Source organism: Chanodichthys erythropterus, chromosome 15 (assembly GCF_024489055.1).
Source record: "Chanodichthys erythropterus isolate Z2021 chromosome 15, ASM2448905v1, whole genome shotgun sequence".
Lineage (NCBI taxonomy): Eukaryota > Metazoa > Chordata > Actinopteri > Cypriniformes > Xenocyprididae > Chanodichthys > Chanodichthys erythropterus.
Window position 1 is genome coordinate 19224324 of NC_090235.1, and position 14998 is coordinate 19239321.

The window sequence follows — 14998 nt, forward strand, 5'->3', positions numbered from 1 at the left end:
GACTGAACACACACTTTTACACACCTGTGATGGCGGCTGGGCGGGACGAGGGAGCAGGCATTAGGTTTGAAAAATCATTAAAGTTCGGGATCATCCCCGTCCCGGGGTTAAAAGTTGGATCGGGGATGTATCGGGAGGGATCTGATGCATGGGTCCCATTGCCTGTGTCACACGAGTTGGGATTCGACACAGCTTTACTGGCCTTCCTCTGCTTACAGCAAGCACAGCCCATAATATTCGATATTTTCAAAGCACACAGCTCATCACCCTGGAAACAGAGTTTCTTCCCATAGAAACAAGAAAAAGAGGAATTAATTTGATACAGTAGTATCTGGTAAGTCATTTGATATCTAATGCAATGACCTTTATTTTTAAGGTGTGACTAAGTTACTAAGTTTGGACTGCACCATTGGGATTTTTCTGATGAAAATGATTTAAAAAAAGCTCCAAGTTTGTGGTGCTTGTTTGAACGGCTGTGAAATTTGGTCAAACAGTTTGTGATTATCTATCAATATGACTCTAGTAATAATACTAATAATACATAATAATTATTAATGATCATAATAATCATCATATTTGTTATTATTAGTAGAAATACAATTATTATATATTATATTTAATAGATATTATAATAATTATTATTAATATATTATTTAATTTAATAATAATCATTATTAATGTATATCATATAATAAATATAATATAAAATAATTTTACTACTAATAATAAAAATAATAATTAGTAGTAAAAAATGTATATATTATGTATAATTATTATATGAAATAATAATTTTACTAAATAAAAATATTATATAAATTTAAAAAATACTATTGTAATCCTGTTATATTGCACTGTAAATAATATAAGTTTATATTAAATAATAATAATGATTATTACTATATTAAATAATAATATTCTTATTATATACAATAAATATAATAACTGTATTACTAATAAAATAATAATAAATTATTATTATTGATAATAATCTTCATAATTGTTTTTATTATTGGTAATAAAATTATATATTATATTTATCATATTATATATAATGATAATTATTATATTAAATAATAATAATAAATAAAAACTATTAAATAAAATAATAAAAATTACTATTGTAATACTGTTATATTGCACTGTAAATAATATTAGTTTATTATTCTTATTATATATAATACATATAATAACTGTATTACTAATAAAATAATAATAAATATTAATTATTATTTTTATTGATAATAATCATAATTGTTTTATTATTAGTATAATAAATAATAATAAATAAAAACTATTAAATAAAATAAAATAAATTAATAAAAATTACTATTGTAATACTGTTATATTGCACTGTAAATAATATTAGTTTATTATTCTTATTATATATAATACATATAATAACTGTATTACTAATAAAATAAATATTAATTATTATTATTATTGATAATAATCATCATAATTGTTTTTATTATTAGTAATAAAATTATATATTATATTATATTTATCATATTATATATAATAATTATTATATTAAATAATAATCAATAAAATATTAAATACAAATATTATTATTATTATAATAAATAATATTAAATAAAAATATAACTATATATATATATATAAATATAACTAGTTATATTGCACTGTAAATAATATTAGTTTTAAATATTTACAATTTATTTTACAGTACAACTGTACAATTACAATGCTAATATTTTTGGCTTTCTTAATTCCTTTGCTATTAAACGTTAAACCATTGATCTTTTATTTGAGTCGAAACCACAGAGAGACAGCTTCTCTTTTGTTGACAATAGCAGGTTTATAAATGCTTCTCATTTCAAGTTTGTGAAGATGAGCGACCTAAAAAACGCAGCATTTACTGTGAAACGAGACGCTGAAAACACTGGATGTTTGCGTGTAAAAGAACACAGTGCCGCACAAAAAAGCAGCGCATGTATTTATTTCATTAAACTGCAGCCTTTGCGATTAGATAACAGCACGTTAATCGTGAAGCCCTAGCTTAAGTGTTCAGACTGATTTTGGTTTCTGTATGATGAAGATGTTTGTGACATGAGTGTGTCCATGTTAAGACGTTTTTCTCTGTTCCCCTCAGTGGTCAGGATGTAAATGTAATAAATGAACTGTGTAACTCAACGGGAGGTTTGCTTCTCACCAGATCCTCAGATCAGCTTTCCATACACACCATCATCCTGGGGAGAAAAACAGAGAGAGCAAGATGCAAATATAAGTAACCGATAGAAAGAAAGTGAAATGATTTCATTTTTTGTGACTTAACACTTTTTTTTGCGCTACTTCCTCTTTCTTTCCTGTCTAGAGAAAAGGAAGTTCTCTGTTAAAATTCCCCCTGAAAATGTACGTGTGTGCGCAATGTCCACTCTTTGACTCTATAAAGCTATGTCCTGTATTTCTATCTGACTGACCATCAGTGGATCAACAGGATGCCAGTTTTGCGAGCGTTTCCCGTCCGGCCCACTAAAGCCTCCCCCTCATTTCCTGTCGAGAGGGGAGAGGGTCCAGCTGCAGAGGGGCAACACATTCACAGCACATACCGCTCCACCCCTCCCTTCTTTCTGCCACATGAAAATATTCCAAACTTACTCTAAGATACACGTAAACATCCCAACTGAAGATTTCACAGAGCGGACACACACTTGCAAAAGCGACAAAGTCGCCACGCTTACCACATCAACAATCCTCACAAGCTTTTCTTTACAATAGGTGTGTATCGTTTTGCTGGAGAAAACAATACAGTCCACCACCCATGCTTATTGTTTCCATTTTTATCATGTCTCTTCAGGAATTTCCCATGAATATTGCTCCATTCACATCTTCAGCCTAACTATATGCAGAATTACAACAAATAAATTATAAGAAACAATTAAGAGCACGTCAAATAAAAACAAAGGCTCGAGCTCATATTTCTTCTTTTCTGTTCAGATAATCACATGTAATCTGATTTACGCTGATGTAATGGATTGCAAAAGTTGAATTGAATTAGTTGGAAAGGCCTGAACAAATAATGGTCTTATCAAACAGCAAACAACACAAAGGAGAGCTGAATAATAATAGTGAATAAAAGCAAATGTGTAAATGGAAAGCAGACTGTCTATATATTTTTCTTCAGGTTTCGAGAACTGGAAATGAGAAAAGAGGAAAGTGTCTGACATTGCATTGAGTGCAGGAAAAAATTATAACATGCTAAGCATTTTAATCTTCCATTAGTTGAGTTAAGTAAAACTACCCAAACATTTAACCCAACAGTTGGGTTAAAACAACCCAATCGCTGGGTTTGTCCATTTTCAACCCAACTTGGGTTGTTTTTAACCCAGCATTTTTTAGAATGTAGACATGAACTTAATGGTGAACACTTTTGCACTTTGTTTAGATTGGTCTACTTTCTGCTGATAATAACTCTTTTTGCTCTTTCAGAGATCAGGAGACCTAATGAAGTTCTAATTTATATTTAAAATAATTAAAATATCTTTTATTAACTAACATTGATATTTAATCAATGTGGCCTCTTCTAAAATTAAAAAATAAAAACACAAATGAGAGTATAAGAGTATAAAGCTATAACATGTGCATTGCCACTTGAAAACTGAAAATTGCCACTTGAAAGAATTGTATATTCAAATCTCTGACATTCAGGTTTATATTTGGTTTAGTTGCTTTGTTCGAATGGAGTTTGATATTACACCTCACTCGTCCCGTCCTCAGAGATCTCTTTTCACATTGTACTTTTTGGCCTGAATTATGGTATGTTTGCACCATCAACCTTTGTACAATCTCAGACAAAATGTGCAAAACAGTCACTTTATACCTTATTTACCCCTAAAAGCTTCATAGTAGTACATTAAAGGTACATTTTACTACTTCACGGTACTAATATGCTTTTTTTAGCAGTAGATAAAGCACAAAGTAGTTCTTTAAGGGCACTGCATGACAAGTTGTTGTACCTCCAAGGTTACAATTTTCACACATTTTTTCTGACTAATGAGTACTAGTGGTGGCCATTTACCACAGTATCTAGCTAAAGGTTTTAGAGAACTCGTAGTTGAAGTATTTCTGTCTTTGTCTCCACACCACAAACTATGCAAACAGAATGACATTTGCCTTTATCTGCCATAGGTGCATTGTGAGAGATGTGTAGATTGTGACCTGCTCTCAGTGGCAGAGATAAGCAGCCATGAGAAATGCATAATGCTATAATAAGTGTGACCGCAACCAACCAAAAAAATAAAAAATAAAATGCAAACTCTGGCTGCATCTGAAATCGCATCCTTCCCTATTATATAGCAGGCGAAAAACAGTATGTGTCAAAATAAGTATGTCCGAATTCATAAAAGAGTAGGCAAAAAATACCCGGACCTACTAAAGTGTGCATACGATGGACACTTTACTATCCCATGAGGACACTGGGGAGGATTTGTGAATGGCAGTGAAGCGACGCAACTGACGCTTGTAGGTCACATGATAAGGGCAACATGGCGAATGTAACACATCTGGATTACATTCATACTATACAGAACATACTTTTTAGCGGTCGTGAAGTAATTACTTATTCAAAATAAGTACCTACTCAAGAGAGTATGCAATTTCTGATGCTATCATCCGGATAGCCTTCATGCTATCAATTAGCCTTTCGCCGAGCCCCGCCCCCCTTAGTTACTGTTGCTTTGTCTGACAAGCCGTGGCGCTGCCACTCCACACGCAGTGAAAAATACATCGCGGAACAAAGAGGAGACCACACATCGACAGACAAGACAGAGCAGGTTACTTATGATATTAAACAAAGTCCCAGCTTTCAAACCGTGTAGTTATTAAAGAAATTCAAACAATAAAAACCGTTTTGTTGCTCTTTAATGTGTCGTGACTATGGTCGTGACAGATTGCTGTAGATCCTCAGCTCAACCGCTCGTAAAAAACGATCATCTCTTCCTATTAGTCCATGAACATGAGGATGAATGTTGTTTCAAACGCGGAAAGACGTCAATACACACCATTTTTCAAGTTTAACTCCACCGAGGTTAATCTTTTAACTACTGGCTGCTTTGTCGGACAAAATGGCGGATGAGGCGTTCTGATTGGTTAGATCGCTTGTCAATCAAACTCCCGGCGAAAGGTCAATTGGCTAGCGGTTCACTTCCGCAAGTCAAATCACTTTCATTCCAATTGGAAACTAGTGCATGAACCATTCCAAGGTTTGATCATGTGAACCAAACATTTTAAACATTCCATTGGGATGCTACTAGAAACAAGCGTTGGAAAACCGCTTTAAAATTTGCAATGTTTAAGTCCCCCTGTGGTGAAAATCATCAAAAAACAACAAAAAATGTCTATGTGGTGTTTTTAATATGCTTTACGACAAACCATGTGCAATATGGCGGGTGTATGATGTATATTGCGATGTTATGATGAACTATATGTCTTTCTCCACTGACGTTCTGAGTTGTTCAAAGAGTATCTAAGGAACATGGTTTGTGTAATATTAGCAACACATTATTAGCTGTTTGATAACGTAGTCAAGCAAAAGGCTAATTATATTAATTACAGTTATCTGTCTGATATTGTAAAAAGTGATGCTATTGTGCAGCGTTTACCTCAGTAAGTTGACCGAGTGGATCTCGTCTGAGCTCGTGCAAGTGAGTGGAGGCGGGGCTAATTAGCATATTCATAGATCCCTGTATACTAAATGAAGAGTTACATTCAAGCTATTTTAAGGCATTAAGACATTTTTTTCACAGGAATGTTTTTTAGCTTTTAGTATGAATATGTTAGTCTTAAAGGGATAGTTCACCCAAAAATGAAAATTTGATGTTTATCTGCTTACTCCCAGGGCATCCAAGATGTAGAGGACTTTTTTTCTTCAGTCGAACGCAAATTACGATTTTTAACTGCAACCGCTGCCGTCTGTCAGTCAAATAATAGCAGTGATTGGGAACTTGAACAATAAGAGTCGAAAAAACTTCCATAGACAAATTCAAATTAAAACCTGCGGCGCGTGACGACACATTGATGTCCTAAGACACGAAACGATCGGTTTGTGCGAGAAACTGAACATTATTTATATAATTTTTACCTCTAATACACCACTATGTCCAACTGCGTTCAGCTTCCGGCTAGTGAGGTCTGATCGCGCTCTGACAACGGAAGTGATGTCTCGTGTCATTGAAGTATATGGGCGAGACATCACTTCCGTCATCACAACGCGTTTTTTGACCTCACTAACAGGAAGCTGAACGAAGTTGGACATAGTGGTGTATTAGAGGTAAAAATTATATAAATAATGTTCGGTTTCTCGCACAAACCGATCGTTTCGTGTCTTAGGACATCAATGTGCCGTCACGAGCCGCAGGGTTTAATTTGGATTTGTCTAAGCAAGTTTTATTTACTGTTATAGTTGAAGTTCCCATCTACTGCTATTATTTGACTGACAGACGGCAGCGGTTGCAGTTAAAAATCATAATTTGCGTTCGACTGAAGAAAAAAGTCACCTACATCTTGGATGCACTGGGGGTAAGCAGATAAACATCAAATTTTCAATTTTCAACTATCCCTTTAAGGTTATGAATAAGCTGGTGTGTTACAAAACAATGATAAAATTGGCATTTAGGAGATATAAGCATTCAAAACTTACAGTCTCTCACTTCCGCTAAAATAGTTCACGGATTTTCATCAAATCTTCTGCCCAATCAAATTCTCTCTAGAATCTGAAGTCCCGCCCCCTCCTACACTATAAACAGACGCTGCAGCTGAAATTGGTAATTTGTTCACACATTTACTAGTTTCTATATGGTGATTGTCACATATATAGAGGATAGGGAATGATTTAGACAGTGTAAATATGCTTTCCATTGATGCGAATGAAGTCCGTTTTCGTGTTAGACATGAGGGCACAGACCGGATCAAATGCATATGTGTCGTCGCAGACCATAAAACATTCGGACACATTTGAATTATACAAACAATACTATATTTTAAAGAAATATGGAGGAGAATCGGTTAGAAATTATGAGGAACATTGGGATTTATGAGCTCTGAACTTCTAGCGGAGACTCATTTCTTCGAATATCTGAGAATGAGAAGACTTTGAGAAGCAAAAGTCTCAATTTGCTCTCAGTGCTGGTTAGGAGAACAGTTACGATATAAAAGAGGAAGAAACATTTCTCTTCTCTTTGCTCTCACATTTTAACAGACGAGTAGAGACGAGTCTACTTTCAGTGTTTAAAAATATTCTAAACCAGAAGACACGGAGACCACACTTTTTTCTAAAAGAGTTTTGACATGCATGCACGATGAGAGTTAGCACCACCTCTAACACATCAACTAACAAAATGTAATAAAAATGTCTTGTTATCCCACATTGCTGAAAAATGAGGGCCTTTAAAACCTTTTAAAAGATTTTTTAATATTATGCATCAAAATTATTTTCGATAAATGCATGGTGTACAGTAACTACACAAACTATACAATGAAATTAATATGACGGATCAAACAAAAAGAGTCATTTTGACTTGGAAAATTGAACAATGTCAAAGCACCCAGGGCTTCACACTGACAAGCTCAATGTGTCAAAATGTGTCCTCACCAACCGTAGCATTTACAGCTGTGACGATAAGAGGAAGTTGCAATTGAGGGTTTGAGGGCTTTACCAACAGCAAATGCAGAAGACCATCTAGTTTGCCAACAGAGCAAAGACCATAATCAGATCACAGCCGAAACAAACCTCACATGCATGCAATTAGGTCGTGTGCTGAGCCTTATAGCACCTTTTTGGATTTTAGATGGAGTGAGATGCTTTAAGTTGGTGCAACATATTACTACGATTATATCTGTATGGGAAGGAAGATGGTGAGACGCTGTGGCCAGACAAAGATGTTCAGCAATAATGGAGGTCACTGTAAATTGTGAAATACACTGACACCTTGCAACATACTGGTACAAAGTTCAGTCAGGACACACCTTTCCTGTGAAGTTTTCAGTGGATAAGATAGCTGTGGCGAGAGGGAAAGCACAAACACACTAAACAAAAAAGCTGAAGTGTATGTGTTACTGCTGAAGTGATGCACAGTTCATCAGAAACACATTGGTTAACAGCTGATATTAGAGATTATTTATTCATATCAGTCGATATCAGATATTTCTAATGTTTTTTGCATTTAGATTGCTTTTTCTGTCACCAAACACGCCCATAAAGTTAATCATTACAAGCACTAATAATTTAAGAACACTGTTAAATACAATTTTTTTCATTTTTATACTGTGCATTATAATAATGTGATGCCTAAATTCACTTTTATTTTTTATTTTTTTTATTTTTAATGTATTTGGATGTTATATCAAAACATTTTAATATTGGCTGTTTATCTGCAATACAAGAAAATAAAAAGAATTGTCTTTTAATTTAACATACTTTGCTATGTTCTGTACTATGTTTGAGGTTACAAATTTAACAGCGTTGTGTACGTCTTCACACTCATTCGTTTCCTATTTTTTGAGTCTCATCTTTCTCTCTGTATTGCTTCCAAAGAAAGAAATATATATGTATATGCGAAACTAATACACTTTCAAGACTACTTGTTGGATATGAATGATACATATCATACAAAAAAAATTTTGACAAAATACATAAAGATATATCCATTTAATATATATACAGTAGTGGCCTAAAGTGATGTTCGAACTAGGAAAATTAACATCAGCCTTTTTCCAAATATTATTAAAAATTAGATTATGTAAGCATTTTGTGTAGTTGTGCATGGAGTCAATTATTTTACAGGTATTTGTGATAAATCAATAAAACCTGCCAAACTGTGCAGCTGTCATACAAAGAAATTATGAACACATGCAAAAACAAGAGAGAACCAATGAAATATTAATAGCTGATTATGTTGAATTCAACATGAGCTTTTTGTTTTTCTATGCCTTTTTTTTAGGATCCTCTTTTTCTGTAGCTGTAGTTTGCCAAATAATTTTATGAGAGAAATAGCTTAACCATGTTTAGTGCTTTGTTCTTCCTTCATGTTTAAAATATTTAAAAAATAGGAAATAATTTCCTTATATTTTGATGGTTTAATCCCCAATTCCAGTGCAGTGCCCCATTTTGAATGTCTCTCTCATCTGGCACGCTCAGTTGCGGGGTGGGTTTAATTCGACCATGTGTGTGCTGTGAAGTGGACGTACAGTAAAAGGGTATTTCGCCATTTTAAGGGAGATTCCAGTCCGAAGCATGTGTTTGTATGCGGCTGGTCACAGGTGTAAAGTGTGTGAGACACGACAGTTACAAGTCAATGATTACGGGCTTAAATGAGATAAAAAGACATGATACAAAAATTTTTATTTTTCATATTAAACATCAAAACATACATTTATCATTTAGTTTAGGGCTTTTGACAGATTAGATTCAGTCAAATCTATAATTAATAAATATGTATATATACATACAGTCCAGTCCAAAAGTTTGGAACCACTAAGATTTTTAATGTTTTTAAAAGAAGTTTCGCCTGCTCACCAAGGCTACATTTATTTAATTAAAAATACAGTAAAAACAGTAATATTGTGAAATATTATTACAATTTAAAATAACTGTTTTCTATTTAAATATATTTGACAAAGTAATTTATTCCTGTGATGCAAAGCTGAATTTTCAGCATCATTACTCCAGTCTTCAGTGTCACATGATCCTTCAGAAATCATTCTAATATGCTGATTTGCTGCTACACAGTTATTTTAAATTGTAATAATATTTCACAATATTACTGTTTTTTACTGTATTTAAATAAATGTAGCCTTGGTGAGCAGACAAAACTTCTTTTAAAAACATTAAAAATCTTAGTTGTTCCAAACTTTTGGACTGTACTGTATATACACATGTATATTGTATGGTCATTTATTTACAGAAGTACATTATGGCATCAAACCTTAACTTCTCTAATGCAAAACTTGAGTTTCGTCTGTGTTTGATGACATTGCAGGGTGTTGCGAATGATCACATTTTGTTAAGTGAAGTGAACTTCAACAGATATACGTGCTCAGGGAGTAGGGAGCAGTAAACACTGCGTAGGGACCCTGTTGATCGGGACGCACCCGAGTTCATGGAGCTCTCTTCTAACAAGCTGATGATCTGAATTAGGTGTGTCGCATAAGAGAGACATACCATGCATCCCAATGTGTATACTATCCACCCTAAATAGTATTGAATATTACTAATGTCACATGCTATTCAGGATGGATAGTATACACATTGAGACGCAGGCATACAAACTGTGCAGAGCATGGGAACCCCTGGTTTAACTGAACTTTTATAGGGTGTTTAAAAACAAACATCCGTTCCGGACGTCACTTTTGGACACTAGTGTACATAAAATTCTGTAGAATTTAATTCTAAAAAGAGTCATCACTAAAATTTGCAAGATCAGGATGAAATTTTAATTGGTGGACTCAACTGAACCCAGGCCTAATAAGTAAACTCGGGATGCGTCCGAAATCGCATACTTCCCTACTATGTAGTAAGCGAAAACGAAGTATGTCTGAATTCACAGCACTCATAAAAGAGTATGCAAAAAATACCCAGATGACTTTACTACTTATGAAGTGTGCATACTTTGGAAACTTTACTATCCCATGAGGCCACGGGAGAGGATTTGTGAATGGCACAACACTGGTAGGACAGTGTCAACATGGTGAATGTAGTACAGCACGTCCGGATTGCGTTCATACTAAACACACTCATATTATATAGAACATACTTTATTCAATCAAAATTAGTACGTACTCAAGAGAGTATGCGATTTAGGATGCAGCCTACACGATGACAACACAAAATGCTTTCCTTCTTTCTTTTCCTACAGCTCATTCTTTTCCCTTATCCCCCACTTCTCATACTCTCAGGCACAGGAAGTTCCCTCCCCCTCCAACAGGAAGTCTTGTGTGAGTGGAACTGGAATGATAGGACACCAGGAAACAAGTTGTCACACTGCAATCCTCTCTCTCATACACACACACATTCATGAAAACACCCACTGAACAAATAAACAATGCGAAAAGACACATTTGAGCCACTAGACGAATGCATAAAAGGTAAAAATGACAAAGAGAGAGAGAAAGGGCGTGAGAGGGAATACAATAGCAAAGTATGTCCTGGGAACATTAAGTCAGGTGTCACAAACACAGCCACTTCCTTTTTCCACATGATGTCAGTTTCCTCCAGAGTGAGATTCCACAAACAGGCCTTTCATGAACAGCCGGTATTTTATTCTAGGTGCCTTTGGAAAACAAAATACTCACTCACTTCTTTATAGTTTAAGAACGAAAGCAAAAAAAAACATGGTTTTTCATTTTCTTTTAAGTGAATCAAACAAACAAAATATAATTAATTTAGAAAACGTATCGTCATACGTGGAAACGACAGGCGACGCGTCGGTATTGAGCTGTTCACCAAAATGCTCAAATGCATAATCAGAGATTTTGACTTGGGTCACTTTTACCATTTGGCATTTTGGACAATTTCACCGGACAGCCGCACCCACTTCCTCCCATAGCGCCAGGGGAGAGAAGCCAGGAAGTGACCTTGTACAGAACAGGAAGTGATGAAGCCTATGGCCTAATCTAATCCTAGAGACATTCCATTCTGTTTTCCACTTTGATTGAACTAATCAAACCACATAATGCTTTAAATCGACAGTTTCATGATGATTCCCATCTCCACTCCAGAGTCTTTTCCATTTCTGCCAAACAAGGTGATTGATATATTCCTTGACAAAGTCAACCAATGAATACACAATGAGAAAAGACCAAGATAAAGTTAGGCAGCAGAGCAGATAATATATATATATAGATATAGATATCTCTGAAACCACAGCAGCAACTCATTTTTATGCTCTCATTATCTTGCCCTCCATCTTATTAAGCTCATTCACACAACTATACAAATATCTTCATGCAAACATTCAAAGATGAGTAAAGAAAGCAATGCAATTGCACAAAGAAACTTCAATGCACCTGCTCTCATCCAAACACATTTAAAGGTTTCAAATGATCTCAGCTCTCAGTTTTACCTTCTTCTTTGCCTTTCACTTGTATACAGACAGACAGTCATCAGACTCTCATGGGGAACTCACAGCTTCCACTATCTAAAACTATTGCAACTCTTGAACTTTATGTACAGATCAGTTTTGCAATGTTAACCTATGAACAATAAAACATAAATGCATCACTAAATAAGCATCTGTGAGCTGACACGAGTTTGTTTCTCATTTGTGAACCTGCCACTAAAAAATACTTTATTTCAAATCTGTTTCTTATTATCATAAGTATTTGTTAGTAAGCAAAGTTGATTCCTACCTTTATGAATCTCTAACACACTGACAGTGACAGAGGAGGGTCAGGCAGAGCGGTGTGAATTCATATGAGTGACAGACGCAAGAGTCCGTGCGGCGTTCAGCCGGCCGCGGATGCGCTCGCTCGAGTCGCGCGGTGTCCGGAAGGGCTGCTGAATTCTGCGCGCTCCCTGAGCCAAGCCAAGCGCGAGCCAACTCCGCCTCCTCTCAGCATAGAACTGCAGAATTCTACGTATTCAGATTATTTCCGGGAAATTATATTTGTTTGCTAAATGCTTCTTACTCTACTGAGGCTCTAACACCTAAATAGCTGGGCGGTAAAGTGTCATGACTCGTCTCGCATCGTTAACCGCTTGTCATTTGAGTCTGTTTTATAGAAGCTTCTAGTTGAAGTTGTCATGTTCTGAGAGAGAAAAAAAAGCGCTGGTAGTTGAGTGCAGCAAACATATTAATGCGATTAAATTGTATTTGTGTTGTAAACAGTACCCACGTTTACTAACTTGCCACCGGAAAACGTTTCTTGGCCGTTACCGACGGCTAGTGTCTGTTTCGTGGTAGTGCAGTTCTGGCTTAATTTAACACAAGGTGTTATTTTCCACGATTAGAGAACGACATATGACCTGAAACATTTTAAAAAGGTTTAACTTAAAGGATTAGTTCACTTTCAAATTAAAATTTCCTGATAATTTCCTTTCTTTGTTCAGTCGAAAAGAAATTAAGTTTTTTGATGAAAACATTCCAGGATTTTTCTCCTTATAGTGGACTTCAATGGACTCCAAACGGTTGAAGGTCAAAATTACAGTTTCAGTGCAGCTTCAAAGAGTTCTACGTGATCCCAGACGAGGAATAAGAGTCTTATCTAAAGAAACAATCACTAATTTTCTAAAAAAAAATTAAAATTATATATGTTTTAACCATAAATGCTCATCTTGAACTAGCTCTCTTCTTCTTCTCTATTAGAATTCTGGCAGTGTAGACATTGCTAAGTGTATTACTGCCCTCCACAGGTCAAAGTTTGAACTAAATGTTATATACTTGCACTAGCATATTGTATATGACAATTTAGTTCAAACTTTGACCTGTGGAGGACAGTACACTTAGCAGTGTCTACACTGCTGGAATTCAAATAGAGAAGAAGAAGAAGAAGAAGAGAGCTAGTTCAAGATGAGCATTTATTGTTAAAACTTATATAATTTAATTTTTTTTTTTTTTTTTAGAAAGTGAGTGATGGTTTCTCTAGAAAGTCTTATCTAGAGAAACCATCACTCACTTTCTAAAAAAAAAATTAAAATTATATAAGTTTTAACAATGGTTTCTCTAGATAAGACCCTTATTCCTCATCTGGGATCGTGTAGAACAATTTGAAGCTGCACTGAAACTGTAATTTTGACCTTCAACCTTTTGGAGTCCATTGAAGTCCACTATATGGAGAAAAATCCTGGAATGTTTTCATCAAAAACCTTCATTTCTTTTCGACTGAAGAAAGAAAGACATGATCATCTTGGATGACATGGGGGTGAGTAAATTATCAGGAAATTTTAATTTGAAAGTGAACTAATCCTTTAAAGGGATAGTTATCACCCAAAAATGAAAATTCTGTCATCATTTTGGCTACTCACCCTCAAGTTTTTCCATACAATGGAAGTCAGTCGGGTCCATCAAATGTTTGGTCACCCATATTCTTCAAAATATCTTCTTTTGTGCTCAGCAGAAGAAAGAAATGTGGTCACACTTTAGTTTACGGTCCAATTAACCATGACTTTTGCCTCAACAAACTCCTAATTGCTGCTTATTAATAGTTAGTAAGGTAGTTAAGTTTAGGTATTGGGTAGGATTATGGGACCTAGAATATGGTCATGCAGAATAAGGCATTAAAGGATTAGTTCACTTTAAAATAAAAATTACCCCAAGCTTTACTCACCCTCAAGACATCCTAGGTGTATATGACTTTCTTCTTTCTGATGAATACAATCTGAGTTATATATTAATAAATATCCTGATGCATCCAAGCTTTATAATGACAGTGAATGGGGACCAACGAGTATGAAGTGCATCCATTCATCATAAACATACTCCACACGGCTACGTCAGATACAGAACGGGAAATCGGTTTACTGATTTTTACTGATATTGTTGTTGCGTCACATCGCACTGTATCCAGTGTAGACAATATCACTGATTATAATGGGTTCTACTGTCTTATGACTATGTCCTGCACCTTCTGTATTCAACTTTGACGTAAGTTACGCTTTTTTTGTAAGGTGAATCAAAAGGCAGTCTGGAGGAAACTAGATATTTTACTTTATAAAGCCTAGAACACACCATGCCGACGCCGACGAACTAGTGGCGACGAAAGCAGACTACGGGGTTGGCTCACATCAACAGCGTCTGGGTCCAAAGTTGCCCTGACACACCAAACCGACGCTCGTCACCCAACGGCCAAGTAGCACGTCCGCTCTGCGCCTGCGTAACAAGAAATGCCTTTTTGTACCAGCAGGTGGCAGTAGCTGAACAGCCAATCAGAATGATCAGATGGCCCGACTGATCGACGAGCTCCTATGCCGATTCAACATGTCGAATCGGCCGGAAAAAAGCCGACGAGGACCAACTTCAGCCGACGTTGTGAGAAAACTTAATTG

General features: G+C 35.3%; 1 protein-coding gene across 3 annotated transcripts in view; it reads right to left on the bottom strand.

Moving 5' to 3' along the window:
• yrk (Yes-related kinase) overlaps window positions 1-12670 on the bottom strand; it is a 29709-nt gene extending 17039 nt beyond the window's left edge. Inside the window, exons 1-3 of one of the 3 annotated variants that reach the window (XM_067411947.1) lie at window positions 12364-12670; window positions 2174-2210; window positions 25-283 (exon numbers count right to left, since the gene is read on the bottom strand). In XM_067411947.1, coding sequence (XP_067268048.1) covers window positions 25-232 — 208 coding nt within the window. In that variant the 5' untranslated portion in view covers window positions 233-283; window positions 2174-2210; window positions 12364-12670. The remainder of the gene's footprint in view (window positions 1-24; window positions 284-2173; window positions 2211-12363) is intronic. The other 2 variants (XM_067411945.1, XM_067411946.1) reach the window with 2 other exon arrangements.
• Window positions 12671-14998: the final 2328 nt, after the last annotated feature.